General features: G+C 34.8%; 1 protein-coding gene across 1 annotated transcript; it reads right to left on the reverse strand.

Moving 5' to 3' along the window:
* Positions 1-549: 549 nt before the first annotated feature.
* On the reverse strand, positions 550-2,105 carry LOC138886287 (organ-specific protein P4-like). Its single transcript, XM_070167357.1, has 2 exons — positions 1,997-2,105; positions 550-1,037 (listed from the first exon to the last, which is right to left on the reverse strand). Exons 1-2 carry the CDS (start codon positions 2,039-2,041, stop codon positions 672-674), a joined length of 411 nt encoding a protein of 136 aa, XP_070023458.1. The 5' UTR covers positions 2,042-2,105; the 3' UTR covers positions 550-671.
* Between the last annotated feature and the right edge of the window lie 11,398 nt (positions 2,106-13,503).

The raw sequence follows: 13,503 nt of genomic DNA on the forward strand, positions 1-13,503 counted from the left end.
TCAAGTTGAAATCCGAGAGTGTCGGTCGTGGTTTTTAATCGCGTGAGCTGAGAGTTTTTCACGTAAATATTTTCCATTTCTTCATAACAAGATACATTTTCTATAACTCACATTATGCGAGTTGATTCAATATACAATTATACAGGTTAGCGATACAAAAATTAGCTATCTTAAACAAGAACGTTACTAAACCATTTGTTGTAGCCAAAATATCACTCACTTTGCCTAAGCATCATGGAAAATCACTAAATAATTATTTTTTAACCAAAAGGCTATAATAGAAAATGTCATACTAATATCCTCCTAGTGACTTTATGTGATATCTGGGAAGAGTTAAGTGATTTTTTGGTTACAGAAAATAGTACATTTACGTTTGTCATATTTAGGTAAAGTTTAATGATTTTTTAGTATAAAAAATAATAACTTTGAGTAATGACGTAAAAATTGAGTGATCACTCATAGTAACCCCATAAAATATTATAAACAAACCAGCTAAAAGGAATCCAAGCATATCAATCATTGCTTAGAACACATAATAATGTTAAGATATACTTCAATATAACCATCAAATATGGTTACAAATCTTTATTTCATAAATCACTTAATACCAGGAGGCATACAAACTGTAAATTCACAAATGTAAAAAGACACACAGTACATTATATGCAATATCAATCATGGTACACAGAAGCATTTGGCCTAGGCTTAAAATCTTCGGTAAAGGGATTTTCTTGTTTAAGACCAGCATCATCATCATGATAACCAGTTATAGTAGGCCTTGGCTCAAAATCTTTCATAAATAATAATTTCTCAGCTTCTTTCAGCTTGGCGTCATCGTGGTAGACAGATAGATTAGGCCTTGGTTCAAAGGCTTCACCTCCAATAGAAGGTAATGTGTAACAATCAGTTTTCTCTATGGAGAGAGGAACAGAATGCTGAGGCATAAGATGTTTGATTGCTTCAGGCATTGGCTCATCGTTCATCACAGCTCTCCAGTATTCTCCAGGATCTTTTCTTGCATTGGTGCTGCTTGTGTACTGTCGGAGAAAGAGAGATCAAAAAAAGACTTTTTGAATATATGCTATATGAACTTCTTTACATTCGAATATATAATTTATATAAACTGATATGCGCAGATATTTGGTATATCCAGGGAAATTCTATTTATGTATCCGAAAAATTTACTAAGTATATACAAAAATTAAATTCGAAACTCAGTTATTAAAGCTTGAGATCATTCTAAATAAAGAATCCACAGAATTCTAATGTTTGATCCACCTTTGTAGGTACCGGGTATGTAAATATTTAGTATTGGCAAATAGAGTTCTATGTAAAATTCTATTGCATTTTGAAGAGTTATTTGCCAAAAATAAAGTTTTCTTATTTATACATGTTCGATAGGGATATGCCATGACAAATGAATAATCCGGTTAAATAGTCTAAACCTCTCACTAGCTAGATGGGCTTAAACGACTAGGTTTATGGAAAAATCATATGTTAGTTATGCTCAAGAAGCAAGCATTCTTTTCGGACAGTCGAGAATATATTATTCCATATGTTTCAGTTTTACATGAACCTATCTCCTCTTGATTCAGTATAAACCCACTTCTAATAAAGAAACTCTTTTAGTTTTAGGATTTTAATATTACCTTTAATAAAAGATTTTCATAACCACACAAATGGTATCACATATTTAATACTACATGTGTTAATAATCTTATAGCCACACAAATATTACGGTATGTTTAAGATCATAACTTTCAAAAGATTTTGTCTTATTGAAAACCTCTGTGTCCAGTCAAATACGTTCATATAAATAAAAAGAGCTGGAGCATAAGTTAAATAATTCAATTGTTAATATCTGATATGTAAAGACATTACAATTCGAAAGGCAAGGCAGTTGAAAGAGAAGCATATGATAGTGCACCAAGAAAGTAGTAATTAATAATAACCCACCAAAAAGGAGGTATATAATTAATCATCTGTAAAAACCTACCAGAGCAAATGAAAAGAGCAGGATAAGAGCAACATGTAATTTCATGGTCACTTCACTAGGAATATGTATGACCCAGAAGTTGTTGTTATTGATATTTGCTTAAAGCATATTATGAGCTTATATAGACAGGTTAAGCTATTATAAAATCATATTGCATGTAACAAGTTATTGTCAAGCATGTTCAACATGATTCACACACTCTTGTAGGACCAATAATCATAAACAAATAGGAGGAGGCCCCAATTAGCTTCTTTGACACGTATATTATTGGTGACCAAATCTTTTAAGTAGGCTTGATTTACTCATAAATACTACTACTGCCTATTCACGTTTTAGTGTTTCCAAATATCTGGTGGTCAGTATCTATGGTATTGCTTTTCAGTATCTTAGATAGTGGTAAAATATTAAAAAAATTTGTTTGACTGATGCTAGATCATTCATAAGATAGTCATATGAGTTCTATTTCTATTTTTTTTTCTTTTTGTATTCTTAACTTTTGCAGTATAAAATGATTTGCTTCAAATAAAAGAACAACGAGAGATGATTTAATCAAAATCAATTTGTTATATATTGAAAGCAATTACACTATAATTTACGCACATTTATAGAGGATGCCTAACCCGAAAAATCTCATAAACTGTTTATTCACAAATAGATCAAGACTTCAAATATTGCCTTTCTCAAAGTTGAAGTAAACAAAAGACATTCTTCCTCAAGATCAACTCAAAACGCGGTTAGATATTTTGCGACAATCAAGTAATTCAAGAACATTTGTATTTGACCCTAGATTGTTGCCCTCGATTAAAGAAACAAGAAGGAGATATCAAGAGAAGTCGCTCCTCATGATTGATCCGGAGTATTGCCCGATTTTCTTGGAGATCAAATATATTATAAGGAGGTCCGCATCATCCTACGTTAGAATAATATGTTGTTTAAGTCTTTGAATTACGGAGATTAATTTAGTGAGAAGAATAAAGGGAATAAACAGAATTATACTCACAATTAATTAAAAATTACCTTTTTGCTTTATGATGCCCATGAAACAAGTAACAGTTCAACAAATTTTCAGCTTCATTTTCAAGCCTAAAACAATAACCTTTTGTGTTGTGAATGAGAAAGTAACTCTTTCGTAACTTAATCAATCAAGAAAAAGCTTGAAAACTATTTTTTAAGTGCAAAAGGTTCCCATTAATTATTTTAAATACTAGTTAATTTATCCGTACTTCACACAGTCGAATAACTCATTTTATAAGTTTAGTTGATATGAAAAAAGAATAAGATTTAGATTATCAAAATGAATTAGTTACACGAACAGAAAAAAAAGAAATTTAATTAGATATTGACATATTTTCTTGTTGTACTATATGGCTCTTGTGAGAAAATTATTGGCATGTACATCATGTTCTACCTACCAATAATATGTTTGAAATTACACTACCATTCAACAACAAATTTAAATAATCTCAAATTGCTGAGGTGTGCTCTCCTACTTCTTTAGACTCTACTACTTCAGTTTCTATTAGATTCCATATAATAAGTTGTTTGTGCTATTGCTCCAAAAAGGTAAAATTAAAGAAAACCCAATATACACTTCAAGATCTATATTATATAAGAACATATTAAAGAATATTGAGAACCATAGACATTAATGAATACTAATTACCTTGTTATATAAATTATAGGGAAAAAAATTGCTAGGTATATGAACAGAACCAAGAGAATATTACAAAGTATTAACACTAATTAAAACTCTTAACATTATGATAACAAATATTAAACAGTTATAGTAAGAGAACAAACCATCCAATAATAATATAGAGAAGTATTCCAAAGAGAAGAAACCATTCCAAAGAGAAGAAACCGCTCAATTGATAAACAAATAAAACATACTCCGCTGGATAGGAAAAATGAAGAGAAATAGTGCTACTGAAAAGTTATGTGTCTTTTGTTTTGATAATTTAACAAACTTCATACGAGAACCAGATCCTGATATAACTAGCTCCTCCGCGTTCAGAACAACAAGTCAAATAACTAGCACAAGTTTCAATGAAAGCAGTTAAGTAAAAAATAGAGGGAGCATATAGATATCAGTTCCTCCGGTCACAGTACAAGTCAACTCTTATTGCTGTTAAAGTTGTTGCATTGTACACGCAACAATACAACAGCATTGTTGAAGAATATTATGTGCCGGACTATCCCTTACATCATCTTTGACAACCTCACTTATATATTACTAACATGAGGCAATGGATTACATACACTTGCAAAACCATAAATATATTTTATTTTCAAGTGTGCAGCTGCCTTCATTCTCTCAAATGCATTGAAGAACAAAACAACAACATAACGAAGCACCAGATCCCAACATTGATTACATTATGTGTTCTTAGTATTGTCCTGTATTTTTTTAATGTTATTCTCTTGTAAATAATACTCAGCTTATTTAAAAGTATCTCGTAGGACACTTTGTAAACCATAAACCTTTTGGTTGTGTTGACTAGAGTTAGTCAAGTGATTAGCTTTGTAATAGAGTTATTACAAAGAGGTTTGCAATACAATTATTGTAAGTAGGTGCGGGATTACGAGTTTAATTCCTAGGTTACAATAGGTTGTAATCTAAAGTTGCTCAGTTAGTGAAGTTGAAATCCTAGGAGTGTAGGTCGTGATTTTTAATCCATTGAGCAGGGGGTTTTCCATATAAATATTATTGTGTTAATTACTTACTGATGTGTTATGTAGGAGCCGATAGATAACCAGGTTCTTCATACAGTTTGGTGGACTCTAGTATATATCAATTAGTATCAGAACGGGTTCTTTATATAAGGCTAACACCTAGAAAGGATCTTCGTGGCTGCACCACCAAAATTTTGAACAAGATCAATGAATCTACAGACCACAGAGATTCAGTGGACAATACTACGGGTGGTGGAAGAAAAGAACACATGATTGTATCATGGCAGAAGATTCAGATCTTTAGGATGTTATCTATGATGGACCCTTTGTCCCTATGAAGACCATTGGTGAGACAACAATCACAGTTCCAAAGATAAGGAAGGAATATAAAGATGTTGATCGGAAAACCATCGAGAAAAACTTCAAAGTAAAGAAGATCTTTGTTTGTGGCATTGGACCAAATGAGTACAACTACATCTCAGTTTGCCAATCTACAAAGGAGATCTGGGAGGCTCTCCAAACTGCACAGGAAGGAACCACTCAAGTCAAGCAGTCAAAAATCGACATGCTCACTGCTGAGTATGAACTCTTCAAGATGAAGTAGGATGAGTCTATTCAGGATGTGCATCCTCGCTTTACTTCCATCATCAATGAGCTTCACTCTCTTGGAGATATTATCCCAAGGACCAAACTGGTCAAAAAAATACTTATTGTGTTTCCTGGTTCCTAGTATAGCAAAGTCAATGCTATCATAGAAGCCAAAGATCTGCAAAAGCTGACGATTAACGAGCTCATTAGAAATCTAAAATCCTATGAAATGAAGACAAAGAAAGACCATGAAAGAAGAGAACCCAAAAAGGAGAAGAACATGGTTCTCAAGGTGGACAACAATGATTCAAGTGGTGATGATGCTGACATGGCCAATATTACATGGAGATTTGATAAAATGGTTCGTAGAAATGGATGAATTCCTAAGAAAGGCAGCTCTAGCAGGAACACAAAATTACTATCACAAGTGCGGAAAGCCAGGACATTTTATACAAGATTGCCCTCTCAAGAAGAAGGGCAATTACAAATACAACATGGAAAAGACGTCTAAGAGGAACTCGGTCCTTGACATGAAATTCAAGGGAAGAGATGTCACTAAAAATGGTGTGAAACAAGCTTTTGACACTTGGGGATATTTCTCTTGTGAATCTGAGGGTGATGATGGACAAGGTGACACCTCCGTGATGGCCATTGAAAGCTAAGATGCCGAATATAATTCCATATTTTCCCTGATGGCAAAATCTGATGAGGATGAAGATGATGATTATGATGAGGTAAACTTCTAGATGTTCAACGAAATTTGAAGTCTTATTGTCAAAAAGCTAGTATCTTTAGCTAATGTCTTAATTATGATTTGTTGGTCGTAGTTGTTGATTTGAAGGAAACAATAGAGGAGTTAAAGAAAGATAAAAATGCACTACCTGCAAAAATCGGAGAGTGGCAGAGTTCAAAGATGGTAATCATGGGTTGCCTTATAGGTTTATTCTTACAAAGGTGTTTGAGTACTTCAAAGTTCCCTTAGGACAATCAAAAATGGGCACTCGTAAGCAAACCTTCTCCAAGACCACTCTCGAAGAATGTAAGTGCGTTGATAAGGTTGGAGTAGTTTGAAGCACTTACACCATCTCTCAGTTGATTAACGCTTAAAATAGTGCCATTGTTGAGATAACGCAGTTGAAAGCAAGGAATGCTATTCTTGAGGTTTAGCTAATTAAGCTTTAGGAAACACTTGGTTCTAGTAGCTCTCAAAGCACAGAGGTTACCCGCCTGACCAAGGAGAATGTTGAGCTCAAGAAACAAGTTGAGCACCTGAAGGAGAAATTTCTCAATGAGCAAATGTCGGCGAATGCTCGGATGGATTTAGTTCTCAAAACCCTTGCCTCTTCCTCTGAGCCCTCTCCTTCCAGTGCTCCCTTGAATGTGTCCCTCTAGTGTCAAGTTTTAAATGTTTGTTTCTTGTGTTATGTTTCTAATGATGTTGTGGATGGCACTTGTTTTTTTCTGTTTTGAATTGTGGATTGTTGTTGGAAACATTGAAACTGCTCCCAGTCTTAAAATCTAAATTGTTTAATGAAAGCTTTTCCCCTTCTGTTATGTATGCCTTGCTTTTATGTTCTGTTTTTAGTCATGTTGTGTGCACATTAGTGGCATGAGTTAACTCAAGCCAGACTTCTTTTTCACTTAAGGCCTGCTACTAATCTTTTTATAATTACAAAAGGGGAAAAATAATTCATTGGAACAGGATGGGGAATAGATTCAAGGGGAATACAAGAAATGTGAATGTCATTTTGGTTCTCAAAGAGAACTTGAATTATAAGTTTGTCATCATCAAAAAGGGAGAAATATATGCATCCTTGTTATATTTTGATGATCTAACAAACTTACTGTCAAGAACCAGATAAGCAACCTATTACACATTCTCAAGACCTTAAGATCAACAAGGTTCCAGTTGGGAGATGGTTCAACTCTTCAGAGTCAAAGGAACAACAGAGGGAACAAATAGATACTAGTTCCCGTGGTGACTGGACAAGTCAACCTCTCCAGCTGTAAAGTTGTTTCCTGCACACGCAACAGTGCAACAATAGTGAAGAAGTCAACTTTATAGGGAATTCCCTTTACCTACCTTGCTTACATCATTCAAGTGATGTCACAAATGAATTATTAACATCAAGTAAAGGTTAAACAAAACATCTGCACATTCAAGAATTCATCAAGCATTCTCTCAAGTTATCTATCAATCTTGCAAGTGACTCTCTAGGGCACCAAGAACAAAGAACAACATAGCAACGAACCACTTCCATGTATTGAGTTATTATTTGTCCTTAGTTGTGTTGTACCTTTGTTGAAGTTCTTTACTTATAATTCCTACTTAGCTTAGTTAGAAGCATTGCACAAGAAATTTTTGTTAATCATAAAACCTTTTGTTTATGACTTGGCTAGAGTTAGTCGAGTTAAATCATAAACACTTGTGTTTGTGTCTTGGCTAGAGTTAGTCGAGTTTTAAAGTCTTTGTAATAGAGTTTTTACAAAGTGGCTTGTAACAGGGTTGTTACAAGTTAGTGATGGATTAAGAGGTTAATTCATAGGTTACAATAGGTTGTAATATAAAGTTTGCTCATTATTGAAGTTGAAATCCTACAAGGGTCGGTGATGGTTTTTAATTCCATGAGCTAGGAGTTTTCCACATAAAACTTCTCTATATTATTTACTTGCTGCAGTATGCGTTGTATTCTGTGGGAACTAATAGAGAACCTAGTTTTCTATATAGTTTGGTGTACCCTTAAATTCGATCAATTGGTATCATAGCGGGCTATCAGACTAACACTTATAAAGGATCCTCAAGGTTGCTCCTCCAAACTTTGAATAAGGTCAATCTACCTACAGGACACCAAGGTTCAATGGCCAATATTATAGATAGTGGAAGACTAGGATGCACGACTCAAACATGAGCAAAGATTCTGAGCTTTGGGATGTCATCTATAATGGACCCTTCATTCCTTTTAAGACTTTTGGCGACCCAGCTATAGCTGTAACTATTCCCAAAACAAGAAAAGAATTCAACGATGCTGACCAAAAGGCCATAGAAAAGAATTTTTGTGCAAAGAAAATTCTTGTTTGTGGCATTAGTCCTGATGAATATAACAAGATATCGGTATGCCAATCAGCTAAGAAAATATGGGAAGCTCTCCAAACAGCTCATGAAGGAAAAACAAAAGTCAAGAAATCAAAGATTGACATACTTACAACTTAATATGAGCTTTTCTGGATGAAAGATGATGAACCCCTCTAAGACATGCATACTCGGTTCACCTCTATCATCAATGAGCTTCACTCTCTTGTAGAAATCATTCCAAGAAACAAACTTGTCTAGAAAATACTTAGTGTCCTACCCAGCTCCTAGGAAAGCAAAGTAAACACTATCACAGAGGCAAATGACTTGCAGGAGCTGACCATAGATAAACTTATTGGTAATCTGAAAACATATGAAATGAAGAACAAGAATGAAAATGAAAGAAGATAGCCCAAAAGGGACAAGAACCTGGCCCACAAGATAGATAGCAATGATTCAAGTGGTGAGGATACTGATATGGCTTACCTGGCAAAAATATTATAGAAAATGGTTCGCATAAATGGAGGCATACCAAAAAAGGGCAGTTCTAGCAAGCCAAAAAATTATGACCTATGTAATAAATATGGCAAGCATGGACACTTAATCAAGGACTGTCACCTCCTAAAGTAAGATCAATTCAAGCACAACACAGACAAAGCAACCAAGAGGAATCTAGTTCCTGATAAATGCTTCAAGAGGAAGAATGTCGCTGACAATGTTGTGAAGAAAGCTCTTTCTACATGGGGATACTCCTCCAACGAAACTGAAGAATATAATGATCAAGGTGACAACTCCATAATGGCAGTAGAAAGTGAAGCAGCTAAGTATGACTCCATTTTTTCCTTGATGGCATAGTTTGATGATGATGGAGATGACCACGAACGATGGGGTAAACTTTCTAGATGTTCAAAGAAATCTAAAGTCTTATTCTCCTAAAAAAATTTATGTCATTGGCAAATGCTTTAATTTATTCTTACCATGGTCTTATAAATTATAAAGATGCCTTAACTGTAGAAATAGGAGAAGCAGAACAATCTAGAGATGACCTAGTAGTCGTTGTGGTTGATTTAAAGGAAAAAATTGAGAGTCTGAAGAAAGAAAAGGATGCCTTAGCCGAAAATATTGTAAATATAGAACATGAGAGAGATGATCTAGTGGTTGTTGTAGTTGATCTAAACGAGACCATTGAGTGTGCTAAAAAGGAGAAAGAGGTTTTAACTAAGAGAGTTGCTAACATTGAGCATGAGAGAGATGACCTATTAGTGGTGGTGGTATACCTAAAGTAAATAATTGAGGAGCTTAAAATGGAGTGTAGTCCTGGGAACACTCAAAAGGGAAAGGAAGTTGCAAGTGAGGCACACCTTAAGCTTAAAAAAGAGTTAAAATTAGTGAAATCTAGTTTGTGTGCCGAGCTTGAGAAAAACAAACAACTTTAGGAAGAACTAGGAAGAATGAAGAGGGATATTGAAAAATCACTTAAGTGGACCTGGTCCTTTGATGCTATCACTTCCTTGTACACAAACAATGGGGGAAACATGCAGGGAATTGGGTTCCAAAGGGAAAAGAGTCCCTACTGTCGCGCCTCCTTTTTTCCCTCCATGGAGAGAGAGAGAAGTCCGGGTTCCGACATTCATGAAAGGTAATAACTCATTTCCTTGTGGGAATTTGGGTTTTTGAAGAGTTGCCACCTAATGGATTATGGTGCGTTAGAGTACCTAGAGCGATTAACTCTTAGACTGGTTTGCATTACCAGAGATTTAGGGTAAAGGCTCAAAATAACCTCAAGGGGAACATGTTAGGCGCCCCTCTCGGTCCACAACGGTGGATCCCGACCAAACTTATACTTATGGATTAATCCTTTTGAACAAATAAGTAGCTTAAGCACATACTTGCAAATAAAGGCATGATTTAGACATTGTAAGGACATGTAAGGTTCAAGTAATAAAAACAAGGGAAAAGGTTTGAACATATATAAAGAGAAGTAAGTTTGTTTTAAAACATACAAGAGTTGGAAAGGAGGGGTCCTAGGTTGGTTAGCCTATAGGATCACCACACACAATGTCCAATAAACACTCCTCAATGAGGGGCTACACGTGATATTAGCGCGTAGTCATCATATATCCCTACTACCCAATTCCCTCCCCTTGGTCATAGCCTAAAGCGCTCTAGCAACCTTGAAAATGTCCTATGCGTGCACTACCCGTCCCTTCCTTGTGGCCCTGGAGGTATTTTAGGACCTCTATTTTTTGGGTTGTTCTAGACCTTTCTAAGGTTTTAAAGGATAAAAGTTTAGGTGTCAATCAAGAATAGTTAAGACTGCATTTAAAGAGAACAAGTTATAGGCTCGCAGTCACCTCCACAAATATAACAAATAAATGCACGTCTTCAAATAAGCAGTCGGGTATTTAAGAGGAAATCCTAGAACATGGTATCTAGGTGATCAGGAATTATATAGTATTGACTTGGGACAAAGTGTAAAAATCCTATTTAGCTTGCCTACTGATTTAGACATGTTAAATGTGAACAGTTTTAAATAACAAAGCACAGTTTCAGAGTTGCAGAATTTAATTCGGCCTATAGGCTTTCCTAAATGCAGAACAGTGATGCCTTAAGAGCATGATATCTATATTGATGCAATAAAATAATGAACAGTTTTCATACGGACACTTGGGATCTAATAGACATGCTTTATAGCGGTATTGATTTAAGGTAGTGTTTGAAAACTCATTTAAAGAAGCGGACAATTGATTGTGCCAATTGAGAATGAACTAACGTGAATTAAGCTAATTTGTTAACTAAACTGATTTTCAGTTCTGCATGTAGGATTTCTGATTTTAATTCCTATAAGCATGATATCTAATTGTTAAGAGCTGATTTTCGAACTTATAAGCATGATTATTAGTGAGACGAATGTAAACACATACTGTAGCATAAACTGAGCTTAATCATTTTATACTCTATAGGCATGATATCTAATTATAAAGCTGATTTTAACCCTATAGCCATGGTATCTATTATTGAAACCGTTTAGATCCTAGAGGTATGATTTCTAATATTGGGAAAGTATAGCAAACATAGAAATTGCATTAACACAGATCCTATATGCATGGATTCTAATATTGTGAAAGCATAGCAAACATAGCAATTGCATTAACACAGATCCTAATAGGCATGGTTGCTAATATTGTGAAAGCATAGCAAACATAACAATTGCAATAACACAGATCCTATAGGCATGGTATCTACCCCATTTACCCAATATATATAACTACCCAACCCTTTTCACTAATCATCCCATGTTATTTACAAATAATTATTACAAACAAGCTAAATAAAGTATAGAAATAAAAAAAGAGAAGAAGTTAAGTATAGGGGACCTAGAGCAGGCCCAAATGACTTCCAAGCCTTCAATAACCTCAAATGCCAAAGTTCCATAGACAGTATCATGTCTAGGTGTGTTAGAGTTCCCTAAGGACCTCGAGGATCCCAGGCAGTGCTCACACCTAGACTTTTCTCAAAAACAACAGATTTAAGTGCAGTGTGGAAGGGCCAGCTCTGACATGCCAGAGTACAGAGAGATCTCAAGGACCTTAAGGCAGTACACATGTCAGAGGGGCAGAACCTAATATTCTAGGAGTAATGTGATAGTGCATAATGATTTTGAAAGAGTTTGGTAAACAGAGAAAGAAGGTCTTAGTAGCAAAAAGAACTTTTATGAAAGTCAGATCAGAGCTAGAGTAGAAATAGTTTAAAAAGACATGAAGAGCATTTTAAAATAATGAGAAAGCAGGTCAGAGGACATACAGCTTCAGAATTGACCTCACACAAGGGAAAGAGGTAGGAGGAACACCTAGCATACACCTTAGTGATGACAATCAAATACACAGATGGTAGTTGAAAAGTTAAGTTGAGAACACATAGGTTTAAGACACAAATAGAATTACATTAGTTAAATAGAACAAACTAGACTAGACAAACAACTCATGGAAACATTCAAGATCTTAGAACAAGCAGGATTTGGTCATGCTGGGTGAAATCATAAGCACACAATGCAGCTTGGGACATGCTAGTGAACCAATTATTTAAAGCAAGATTGGCAAGCCAAATAGTACAAAGCTATAAGCTTAAACATGGTTTGTGATACAATAATCTAGGCATGTTGATTGCATACTAAGTATAATAGCTCATAGAACTGGAAATCAAAATTGATAAACTACAGGAACAAAGTAAACACATAGTTTGGGATGTGAATTGAATCAGAACATACCAGTTAAGGAAAGTATACAGAATACAGAGTAGAGATAATGCCAGTAGCCAGCCTTGGCTTACAACCGACTGAACTAATAAGAATTGCAAGGAACAGAAGAGAGTAGAGAGCTTTTGAGAGTATTATAGTGTAGATGAACTTGTGTTCGTTGTTGTACAGAACTTAAAATAAGAGGAGGTTTATATAGTAATCGAAAGCTTGACACATAAGGTAAGAGATAAATTATGTAGCAAAATGAAGGAAGTCATATGTAAATCAGCAAGATCTTCCCTTAATCAAGGGACAATTAAATCAACGGTAAAATATGCTAAGTATTTAAGGAAAACAATCGAGTAATGTTTAGGTATAGAATACGTAATTAGAGGTAAATGAACAATAATTTAATTAAGGAAGAAAATCAGTAATAATCAACGGAATACAAACAAGGCAGGATAAACCATTAAGGCAAGCAAATTCAATCAAATTGAGTAAAAGGTAAGAATCAAAGGTTTACAGGAAAGCGTTCAAATTAAACCAAGAAATAAGCAATTCAGAATAATCAAGGGTTCAGAAAGTCATGAAAGAGTCAACATATAAAATAAGGTAGAACATGGATAGTCAGGATTTTACATAGCTTTAACAAAACACATAATTAAACGACACTGATTCAAGGAAAAATATACAAGTCTTAGCATGAATGGTCGGAAAGAGCACAAGCACATAAAATCAGTGAAAGGTCGAACTAAGAACTTTAGTAGAAGCATATTAGGACAAGAAAATCACGTGAAATCAGAAGAACCCAAAGACAGAACATAGTCAGATGCACTAGTACTCAGAAACCAAACGAAAAACCCTAGAAAATTAGGGCTTTCAGTAAAAATGGGCTAATTAGTCAAAATATAATAGAGGCAGAAGTTTAAACACAAAAAA

Source organism: Nicotiana sylvestris, chromosome 1 (genome assembly GCF_000393655.2).
Source record: "Nicotiana sylvestris chromosome 1, ASM39365v2, whole genome shotgun sequence".
Taxonomy (NCBI): domain Eukaryota; kingdom Viridiplantae; phylum Streptophyta; class Magnoliopsida; order Solanales; family Solanaceae; genus Nicotiana; species Nicotiana sylvestris.

Excerpts from the sequence above, each read along its gene's own strand:
- LOC138886287 (XM_070167357.1), bottom strand. The coding sequence starts at position 2,041 with ATGAAATTACATGTTGCTCTTATCCTGCTCTTTTCATTTGCTCTG. Across the intron at positions 1,038-1,996 it reads TGCTCTTTTCATTTGCTCTG|TACACAAGCAGCACCAATGC; the intron begins GTAGGTTTTTAC and ends TTTCTCCGACAG.